Consider the following 12,127-nt stretch of genomic DNA (forward strand, 5'->3'; position numbering starts at 1 on the left):
ACAAGATGATAACGAGCTAAAAAGGTGTTTTGGGAGGGTAAAACATAACGAGCCAAATGCCAGTTTTCGTCTGAAGGGGCGAGAACGAATTACTTTCCATCACATGTTAAAATTATGTGACATTTTATGTGTAGTGAGTCTGCATCATAGCAGTGTCTGGTTGTGTAGTTTCTGGTTGTGTCACTCATGTGAAGTGCTGCGCCCCTCCCCCCACACTCGCTAGTGCAGTGTCCTCTCCGCTCTCAAGGCTTACACACACGCACACACATTAAGATTTGTTTTCTCATCTTGGCCAGAGAGCACATGCAATGTTGCTTTAGCCTTAAAAGGGATGTGCTGAGTGATCATCACACACTAAATGTAACTACTGGGGGCGGGATTCAATAAGCTTCGGCTTCTCCCGTCTGCCCTTTTCTATTCGGGTTGAATTCATTGTAAACACATATAAATGCTGTATGGTTGTTTGGATTTGTCATGCCTGAAGGGAAAAAAAAAAAACCTCGCAGCATTAGCATAGCATTCGCGTAATGCTAATGGCAAGAGTCCTCTTAAACTCTCGGACAAATTTTTATACGTACAGTTCGTAGCGTCTAGGTGGGTATAATCCCTTGAAAATAATGTACTGTTTTTCTGCTGAGTGTGCATGATCACCAAGTTCGCATTGGTCCTTGTAAATACGATAATATGTGCTCGTTTGTCAATGTTCATTCGAAGTAGTTGGAAATCTTTATTCATGAATATTTATCTTTGGAGTATTTTTTTTTTTTTCAATTTTACAGACGAAAACATTTTTAGTAAACGTCAACTAAAACTAGACGAAATTAGTCTTGTGTTTTCGTCAACAAAAACTAGACGAAGATAAACACATTTTGAGAAGACTAAAAAATGACTAAGATTAATAAGTATTATCGTACAAAGGAATATAAACCGAAAATTAAAAGGACTGACAAAAACAACACTGATGAGGCCTCCCGGTTTGAATCAATAGCGTACCGCACAAATGCTATTTTTAGACTGCGACGTCGCCATTGTAACGCGGAAGTGGGACATTATAGACACGGGCCCAGTAACGTTACTAAGAATAGCCACGAGGGGTCTCTGTTGGACTGGACTGGAGAGCAAGGTTGACTTTTCTAATTTCAATTGCCAAAATCCCGCATCTCTCACAGTCGGCGAAGGTGGGCTGTATGAAAATATGTCAGACGAGTCAAATTTAGCTGAGACTATCGGCAGAGTTATTCTGACTGCAATACAAAGGTTTCCAAGTGAGAAACGCGGGATTTTTGCAGTTGAAGTTAGAAAAGTCAAACTTGGTCTCCAGTCCAGTCCAACAGAGACCCCTCGTGGCTATTCTCAGTAACTTTACTGGGCTCGTGCGTAAAAGTATCACGAAAAGCACAAAATAGTCCTTAAATGGTTTCTCCTAAAGGTGTATTTTACTTAGATATTGTTATTATCACAATAAATCATTTCCAAAAGCCGACTGCCACCACTGAGTAGGTTTTATTCATTTTCAAGCAACGTAAACAAACAGTCTGAGCTGCTCCAGCATTTATTTTGTTACTTCCGGTCTCCAGTCATTTGAATTAGCATATTATGCTAAATATTTAGTTTCAACTGTTTCCAAATTTCAGATTAAAATATAGTATTTAGATATAACATTTACATTTAGGATTTCATATAAAATTCATATTTATGATATATATTTCGGATATAAATTTCATATATATATATTTAGGATATAAATTTAAAAAAATATATACAGAATATAAATGTAAATTTTACATTTAAGATTTAAATAAATATTTAGTTCTGGATTTAAACATTCAAGTCCAATATTGATTATTTAAAAATAAATATTTAAGTTGCTAAATAATGTTGTAATTATAAATGTGCAAAAAAAGTGACTGTAAACATTTCACACCATATTTTTAACACTACGTGGTGCTAAATGTGAGAAAATGTCGTGATTTTCGGCACGACGCCCCATAAGGCAATGCATAGAAGAAAAAGGTGTTGATAAAAAAGCTAACTCTGGATCAGGTCGGCTGTCAGCCCTCGACACTCAAGCCATCTCTTTAACTCAGTACTTCTCAAATAGTGGGGCGGGCCCCCCCAGGGGGGCGCAGAATGATGCTGAGGGTGGCGCATGTGACCTCAGGGAACATACTTTTTTGCCGAACTAGAATAAAGTGTAATTGCACATCTGCTGAGTGGGTGGCAGTGGCGCTCTCATTTTCAGCATGTGTGCAGTATTTTTTAACCAAACAAGAGCACACAGCAAAGAGCACTGGATATATGAAAAGCTAAGACAAATAAATATGACGAAGCGTATGTAGCATTTGGCTTTTGACTTTTTGTACAGTGGGAGATGAGGAAAGACCAGTCTGTTTACTTTGTCTAAAAATGTTAGCAGCGGACAGCAGGTTTTTTTTTTCAGCGAAAAGGTGCCGAATATTGCCAACAATCTCCTGCTTTGTTAGTGTTACATCAGTAAACCAGCGAGAACAGTCAGCATCACATAAGGTGGCATAGCAAGTTGATCAATGCAAAATAACCCAACACACAGCAAAGGAGCTGATACTTCCTGCAGCAAAAATAAAAACTCTCTCTGTCCAATGACACTGTCGTTTTTGTTCAACTAATTTTTGTTTTTTCAGTCTAATGGTTTGGCCTATTGTCCTCTTGAGTAAATGTTACTAATCAATCTGACTTTAGGATTATTTTTTGAGTTTATTTTTTATTTTTCTTCAGTATCATACAAAAAATGTATCTTGAGTCTATTTTTACAGTATGGATGTGTTCTTTTTTCAACACTTTATTTTTTTCTTCTTCTTTAATATTAAAAAGGACACAATATTATGCAGAGGTGTACTTATATTATAATAATAAGAATTTTGTAGACAAATGATACTACGGTATATTTACAGTGGCGGCAGAGAGTTGGGGGGGGCACGGAACGTTTACGTCTTCCTATGGGGGAGGCATAACAGAAAATAATGACACTGTGCTTCATTTCATACATTTAGTTTTATTTAAAAAATATATAGATTTATAATTGTATTCATTCTTGTGTGTGCTTGTGTGTCAAATATCATGTACGTTTATTATTTGTGGCCTGAATGACCCAAAGTGTCTGGTCCAAGCATGTGGACGTCAGGTCTTTTGTGTTTTTTTTAATTACTAAAAATAGTCACTCCCCCTATAAAAGCTTAAAATGACGTTAATTTTGAAGTACATCATAGTTTTGTCATTCTTACCAAGATCTGTGCTGTTGCAATGACTTAATACTTCTACCTAGATGGCGTCATTGGGCCACAGACTTCCCTCCTTCTCCTCTTCTCTCTCCGCGAAAGGAGCCTTTCTAAAGAACAGGCGAGCTCGCCTCCAATTGTCTCAGTCTAACGTCATGGAAAGAGTTACTTTGTGTCGGTGCTGTGAGGGAATTAAGCTGCTGAAACAATACCGGCTCGGCTAAATGAGATGATCCGGAGCGGGAGAAGGTTGTTGTGACTTGTGATTTTTAAAAGGATCGAGCGAAGATGCGCAGGAACCTGTTTACGAGACACACGAAGCAAGTTTGTGTCTGAGAGAAGTAAAGACGGGCATGTTGAGCTGCCGCATTACCATGTCCACGGATACCGACGCTCCCAACAAAAGTGCATTTTTCGCTTGGAATTATTTGCATCAGGAACCGTTTCCAGGATACGGAATGTGACGAAAGTGCGAGAAGTGGAAATAAAACAAAAGGTTCCGGTCCACTTCCTAAACTAAAGACTCGTTGCAGGAGCTAGTCGGTGAAACCGGTTTTTAAACTGCCGTATTTGTCATAGGGAAGTAGAAATCTGTGCTATTGTTGTGTTCATACAAATGATTCGATTTTTAGAACAAAGAGTATTTTTATCAACAGGCTAGTAATATTTTATTGTTGAAGTATAAGTTAAGCACAGGAAAAGTCAAGTATAGTAATTAATAAGTCAAGGGAAGTAAACAGTGTTAGTGCACACCTGATCCATGTTACGTGAGATGAGTTGAAATATTCATGTAAGTGCCCTAGATGTCTCCAATACAGCTGCTAAGCATCATGTGCACATAGATGATTATTTGGTTTTATTATTATTATTGTTTTGGAACGTGAGGGAGTCAAGATGTCAGTAAAAGCCAAAGCGCTTTATACGTTCCAAAGTGAAAACAAAGAGGAGATAAGCATCCAGGAGAACGAAGAACTGATTATCTTTGACGAGAACTCTGTGGATGGATGGTTCCAAGGGGAGAACAGCCGAGGGGAGCGGGGTCTCTTCCCGGCATCCTACGTGGAAGTCATCCGCACCCGTTCCAACTCCAACGTGACCGATTGTTCCATCAGCCCGGCAGGTTCTTTGGGAAATGACACCTGTTTCTTGCCCTCTACTACCAACACCACCCTAAACACGCAACCGACTTACTACGATATCGACGATGATGACGATTGGGATGACTGGGACGACAGGTCCACTGTAGTGGAAGATGGCGACCATGGCCGGGGCCCTGGGGCCAACGGGCACTCACATCAGATGCCGCAGTCCAACAACCCCAATGTGCACTACAGGGCCAAGCCGCCTATGGAGAGGCAGGACAGCATCTCCAGTTCCAGGAAGGGCAGCATGGTGGGCCGCAATTTGAACCGCTTTTCCAGCTTTGTTCGCTCTGGTGTAGAGGCGTTTGTGCTGGGGGACGTGCCCATGATGGCGAAGATAGCTGAATCCTACACCATCGAGATGAACCCCCAAGGCCCCAGTTGGAAGGAGAGCCCGCAGCCTTTCTCCTGCTCCATCGAAGATCCCACCAAGCAGACCAAGTTTAAAGGTATCAAGACGTACATTTCGTACCGGGTGACGCCGAGCCACACGGGTCGGCCGGTGTACAGACGCTACAAGCACTTTGACTGGCTCTACAACCGCCTATTGCACAAGTTCACTGTGATCTCAGTGCCTCACCTGCCGGAGAAGCAGGCCACGGGGCGTTTCGAGGAGGACTTCATTGAGAAGCGCAAGCGGCGACTGATCTTGTGGATGAACCACATGACCAGCCACCCGGTGCTCTCCCAGTACGAAGGCTTCGAGCACTTTCTGATGTGCGCCGATGACAAGCAATGGAAGCTTGGCAAGAGACGCGCCGAGAAAGACGAGATGGTAGGGGCGCACTTCATGCTGACCCTCCAGATCCCCAACGAGCACCAGGACCTTCAGGACGTGGAGGAGCGGGTGGACACTTTTAAGAACTTTACTAAGAAAATGGACGACAGTGTCATGCAACTCACTCACGTCGCCTCGGAGTTGGTTCGCAAGCATCTGGGCGGTTTCAGGAAGGAGTTCCAACGACTGGGCAACTCTTTCCAGTCCATCAGTCAATCGTTTATGTTGGACCCCCCACACAGCTCCGAGGCCCTCAACAACGCCATCTCACACACTGGCCGCACCTACGAGAACATCGGGGAGCTGTTTGCCGAACAGCCCAAGTACGACCTCTTCAAAATGCTGGACACGCTGTCGCTCTACCAAGGCCTGCTCGCCAACTTCCCAGACATTATTCATCTACAGAAAGGTAATCCGACCGTACAAATTCACAAATCCATCATTTGCCTTTAGCATTGTTCACAGGAATTGTTGGGTAGGTTGTAAGCACGTGCCAGTATGAGATTCTGATGGTGTGATAACCTTAAGCCAACATATCACGGTTTCACGGTATCACGGTATTGCAATAACAGTTCTAAGATGTGTTACTTTGAGACATCTGGGTTAAAAGAAAAAATCCTTTTTTTCCTTTGAACAGGATTTTTATTTTTCAAAACATATTAGCAAATTGGAACATAAGTTTAATGTGGAGTTAAAATTAGGGCTGTCAAAATTATCGCGTTAACGGGCGGTAATTAATTATTAAAATTAATCACGTTAAAATATTTGACACATTTAACGCACATGCCCCGCTCAAACAGATTAAAATGACAGCACAGTGTCATTTCCACTTGTTACTTGTGTTTTTTGGTGTTTTGTCGCCCTCTGCTGGCGCTTGGGTGCAACTGATTTTATGGGTTTCAGCACCAATGAGCATTGTGTAATTATTGACATCAACAATGGTGAGCTACTAATTTATTTTTTGATTGAAAATTTTACAAACTTTATTAAAACGAAAACAGTAAGGGGGTTTTAATATAAAATTTCTATAACTTGTACTAACATTTATCTTTTAAGAACTACAAGTCTTTCTATCCACGGATCGCTTTAACAGACTGTTAATAATGTTAACGCCATCCTGTTGATTTATTGTTATAATAAACAAATACAGTACTTATGTACAGTATGTTGAATGTATATATCCGTCTTGTCTTTCCATTCCAACAATAATTTACAGAAAAATATGGCATATTTTATCGATGGTTTGAATTGCGATTAATTACAGTTAATTAGTTTTTAAACTGTGATTAACTCGATTAAAAATTTTAATTGTTTGACAGCCCTAGTTAAAATAAATAAAAAAATAACAAAAAATAACTGAAATATTCTAAATAAGATTCAGATAAATACTTTCCTTAAAGCCACAGCTCAACATTATTACCATCAGAACAATAATAATTGAATTATTTTCCATTAAAAGCACGTGCGTATGACTCGTATCATGTTTACATTATACACACACTCTCTCTTGACAGTTGCCAGAAAAAAACACGTTTTTCCACCGCTAGACACACTAAACATGCTGGAGTTAAGTCTCGTAGCTGGTGGGAAATGTTCATGACAGCGGATACTAACCTATAATTTTGTATAAATGCGAAATAATATTGGAGTTATTGCCTCCTCGGCAGCCACCCTCCACAAACATGTTTACATGTCGGTTAGCCCTCCTCCGCTAAGCCACGGCCATCTGTAACTTTTCTGTAGCTGAAGTATTCCCATACCAGCGATTTTGTTTTCTTCGATGGGGGAAAAAGTTCAAGAGTTTCACCTCCTCCAGCCATTGTGTAGCACAGCTGACTCACTGACACTGAACAACAACTGGTGGGGGAAGGTTGAGCCTTACAGCTGTAAGCGAGGGATTTCTCCCTGCATTTTTGGGACAAAAAAATAGCTAATACCTTAGGGACGGTATGGCGGAAAATGTTTGCAGTATTGAAACTGTGACGTTTTCATACTACACATGTCTAGTAGGTTGTGATAGACTGTAGAAAATTGATTAATAAAGTCTTTGGGGTTTTGCTACAGTTGAATACCGAACTCTGCTGTGAATAGTTGAAATCTGCGAGTAATGGCGTACCGCACGCAGGCTATTTTTAGACCGTGACATCGCATCGTAAAGCGGAAGTAAAGCCGAAGTGGGACATTATAGACCCGCCCTCGCATAGAAACAACGTAATTTGTGCCACTTTTCTCCGGTAATCTTTCAAAAACGAACATGCCGATCACGCATTGCTTTTTTGGAACATGTAGAAACGACTCCAGACATTACGACACATGAAGGATGTTTTCTTCATACGTTTCCGGAAACCAAAAACTTGGGAGGAAAAAATGTGAAGACTGAATCAACTTGCGCAGACTTTAACACCAGCTCGGTGAATCCATATATATATATATATATATATATATATATATATATTTTATACAGTGAGGAGAACAAGTATTTGATACACCGCCAATGGGTATTCCCATTGGCGGTGTATCAAATACTTGTTCTCCCCACTGTATATATATACTGTATATATATAAAAAAAACAACTTTAGTAAGGGGGAAGTGTAAATAAATTATAGAATTAAGATGTGTTATCAATGAAAAAATTAGAAGTGTTCGTTGGCTGTCACTGAGGATTTGCGATCGCTACACAAAGCTAACTAAATTACCCCCAAGAACGGTAAGAGACGTAGGACAACCAGAGGATATATAAGAAAGACAGGGCTGATGGTAAAGGATAGCTTGTTGAAACAGGAGAATGTCATTGTCAGTTGCGTCGATAAAAAAGCTAAAGCTATGCTTAGATCGGCTCGTTTTTTTTCGTCTTTTTCAGCCTTCGACACTAAAGCCATCTCTGTAACTGAACATTTTTATGTTCTTCCACATCTTTGCCAGTCAATTTGGCACCAGGCACATCATTTTCGGAGAGAATTGGTAGGTTTAGCTCTGTAAACATCTCCTTCGTACACGATTTCCATTCATTTCCTATTAGGGACAACCGGTGGCTTGTCCCTACTTAGCAACAGCAGCTAATGTCATGAATATTAATGAGCGGAAGTGACGTGTTGCTTGCGGTACGCCATTGAGCACCCTATAAATATTTTATATTGGCTTATGACAGAGTGTACACATAGAAAACTAAGATTTTAACATTAAAAAATGGTTAAGTCAGCTTTTAGGAGTCTTAGGGGAGAAGCCCCTAAACTGGGACAAAGCTTGAGTCTGCTAATACAAACCATGCACATTCATGTTTGGTATATCCTAATGAATGACATGTGCTCAACCCACCTCTCCGGTATATGCCAGTCTTTCAAACTCGAGACTAAAAATGGTCCTTGGGTGTTTTACACCCAACTGTCACTCACCCAGGAGCGAAACTCAGCACATGGCCCATTCTGTTGCTGCATTATGGAAATTGATGTATTGTTTCATCGATAAAGCCCACCAGGGTAGATTATACCTATTAATCTTAAACATCTTTGAACCATACATGTATTTTTTTTCTGAAAGCAGCTATCACCCCTAAGTGAGCGGAATGTAATACTGTCAAAGCGGCAGTTACCGAAACTCACTTTTAAAGATGACGTTAGCAAAACTGAACACAGACCTGTTTAGTGATAATTTATAAGTTACATAGGATCAAGTTTTAGGAGTCTTACTGTGTTAACATTATTAAAATCATTATTGTTTTTATTACAATTGATTTGTAATTGGTGTTGATTTATTGTTTTGACCCCATCTTTGACTGGGAATAATCTCTGACAGCCTTGACTGAAAGTTGAGATTCAACCTCAGGCAACTTGGCCACTTCATGTGCATCAATAGGGTTTTTTCAGTGACCTAACTGACTGACTGACTAAGACTCAAGCATGTTACTTGAAGCTTTTAAACTCTCTGACTGACAAAAAGTATGAAGTGCTGGATGCAAACAAGTGTTGAGCACGTTCCTGAATGTCTTCTTGTAGCGTGATTTGCCGGAATTTTAAATGTCTCAATACATGTGTGCCGTCATGTTTGCGTGACGCCATGTGTTCTTGATTTAAGACATCTCTCGGGAGCAGGCTTCTAAGTTATGTCAGAACTGAGGCGTGCCTCCTACACTTTCGGTTTGGCTAAGGATTCATATCCTTTTTCCGTCTCATTCTTTCTTGGGGTTGCAAAGCGGTTAAAAAAAAAAAAAAACTTGTAAGTTTCCGGAATTGTCCTGTAATTTTCCGATGCAAGTTAACCTGTTGAATTTTGGCGTTGTATTAAAACCATAAATAAAAACATTAGATTTTTTGTTAACCCTGTAAAGTAAGACATTTAAGAAACCTGACATTTCAACAGATTTTTTTTGTAAGTAGTACTTTTTCCAGTTTTAAGAGAAAGTTAAACTTTGTTTGAACATTTCCAGGTTATTCCCAATGATGATCATAAATACTGTAAGGCTGTATTCACATCACATGACATGATGCCCAATTCAGATTTTTTGTTAATTTCAATTTTTTTGTGAAGGGACTGGGTCCGTGACGCCAAAAGCATTGCGCACTAGGGCTGCAGTTATCGATTATTTAGGTAATTGATTAATCTATCTACGAATAATCATATTACGAACATTTAATGCGTTGCAGAATAATTTTTAGGATTTGTAAAACAAATAAACAAGTGTTTATGCTTGCAATAATATTTATTTTGGCCTGCTAGGATTACTTTCAAAACAGCATTACATACAAAATAAAATTCCTGAGTGTTTCTTCAAACTATGCAGAATAGCGTACCCCACGTAACACGTCACCTTTGCTCATTAATATTCATGACGTTAGCAACTGTTGCTGGGGGGGGGGGGTCAAACTCGTGTGTGTCCCTCATGCTAGATGCATGTACATAGTGTCCGAACGAGATGTTTACTGTGCTAAACCTACCATTTTTGTCTGAAAATGATGTTCCTGTGCCAGATTCACTGGTAAAGATGTTAAAGAACATACAAATGTTCAGTTAAAGAGATGGCTTGAGTGTCGAGGGCTGAAAAAGACTGGAAAAAGAGCCGACCTGATCCAGAGGTAGCTTTTTTATTGACACCTTTTTCTTGTGTGCATTGCCTTACGCGACTGACAATGACATTCTCCTGTTTCAACAAGCTATCCTTTACCATCATATGCCCTGTTTTTCTTATATATTATATCCTCTGGTTGTCTTACGTCTCTCACCGTTCTTCGGGGTAATTTATATTGCTATTTTTGTGTCATGATTGCAAATGCTACTCAGTGACAGCCAACGAAGACTTTAAATTTTTTAATTGATAACAAATCTTAATGTTATTAATTTATTTAAACTTCCCCCTTACTAAGGTTGTTTTTTTTACAGCATAAAAGGTAAAGCTGTTAAATCTAGAGCTTAACTGTAGGCATGAACAGGCTTACTACAAAAAGACCAAGGCCAATCATGGCTAATTTATTTGAATATCAGTATTTTAGAAAACATAGGCCTACATGGCTGTGGTGATATATAAATAAAAATAAAAAAAATCAGGTCATTCATTGTCAGACAGAAGCAGCACGGCAAAACGCCACGCTAAAAAATAAGTAAAAATATCAAAATGGCTTACCTCTTCGGGGCAGGCTATGGATCGTCATCTGTAGGACCATGGCACCCAACAAAATGTTTACTGCATATGAAGGTGTATGGCTTCACCTTGCTGGTGTTAAGCGGGTCTTTTGGACGTCCGCATATTTTTTTCCTTCCGAGTTTTTGGCTTCGGGAATCGTATGAAGAAGCAAAAGAAGAAAACATCCTTCAAATGTGGACGGTCATAATGTCTAAAGTCATTTTTACAAGTTACATAGCAGCAGTGTTTACTCGGCATATTCTTTTTTGAAAGATTACCGACAGAAAACAATCAGTACTTGCATGGGTTGTATGTGAGCGCGCTTCTATGTTGACCCCCTTCCGGTTTACGATGGTGACGTCACGCAGCCTTGCATTCTGAAAATAGAGCATTTGTGCGGTACGCCATTGCACTTTCATTTCACAAGAGAAATAAATGCATTTAAAAATAAATTAAAATACCTGAAATTAGCCTTAATCGATATAAAGCAAATAAATTAGGGCTGTCAAAATGATCGCGTTAACGGGCGGTAATTAATTGTTTAAAATTAATCACGTTAAAATATTTGACGCATTTAACGCACATGCCCCGCTCAAACAGATTATAATGACAGCACAGTGTAATGTCCACTTGTTACCTGTGTTTTTTTTTGTTTTGTCGCCCTCTGCTGGCGCTTGGGTGCGACTGATTTGGTTTCAGCACCACATGAGCATTGTGTAATTATTGACATCAACAATGGCAAGCTGCTAGTTTATTTTTTGATTGAAAATTTTACAAAATTTATTAAAACTAAATCATTAAGAGGGGTTTTAATATAAAATTTCTATAACTTGTACTAACATTTATCTTTTAAGAACTACAAGTCTTTCTATCTATGGATCGCTTTAACAGAATGTTAATAATGTTAATGCCATCTTGTTGATTTATTGTTATAATAAACAAATACAGTACATATGTATTGTATGTTGAATGTATATATGTCTTGTGTCTTATCTTTCCATTCCAACAATTTACAGAAAAATATGGCATATTTTATAGATGGTTTGAATTGCTATTAATTACGATTAATTAATTTTTAAGCTGTTTTAACTCGATTAAAAATTTTAATCGTTTGACAGCCCTAAAATAAATAAATGATGAGAATCTAAGTAAAACAAAAGAGCAATTGGCTAATTGGCATAGCAAAAGTCTGCTAGCTTAAATGCTATAAAATGCTAACGTTTTTTTTTTACAATGCTCTTAACAAATCGTTCAAACACATATTCCCACAAAGGAACAACTAAATATACTTCTAAACTAAATAGGGAATGCATAAACAAACCTATTAGCTCAAACAAA

General features: G+C 39.0%; 1 protein-coding gene across 1 annotated transcript in view; it reads left to right on the top strand.

Moving 5' to 3' along the window:
* The first annotated feature begins 3,323 nt into the window (after window positions 1-3,323).
* snx33 (sorting nexin 33) overlaps window positions 3,324-12,127 on the top strand; it is a 61,008-nt gene continuing 52,204 nt past the window's right edge. Inside the window, exon 1 of the mRNA XM_057837468.1 lies at window positions 3,324-5,583. Coding sequence (XP_057693451.1) covers window positions 4,149-5,583 — 1,435 coding nt within the window. The 5' untranslated portion in view covers window positions 3,324-4,148. The remainder of the gene's footprint in view (window positions 5,584-12,127) is intronic.

Source organism: Corythoichthys intestinalis, chromosome 5 (genome assembly GCF_030265065.1).
Source record: "Corythoichthys intestinalis isolate RoL2023-P3 chromosome 5, ASM3026506v1, whole genome shotgun sequence".
Taxonomy (NCBI): Eukaryota; Metazoa; Chordata; class Actinopteri; order Syngnathiformes; family Syngnathidae; genus Corythoichthys; species Corythoichthys intestinalis.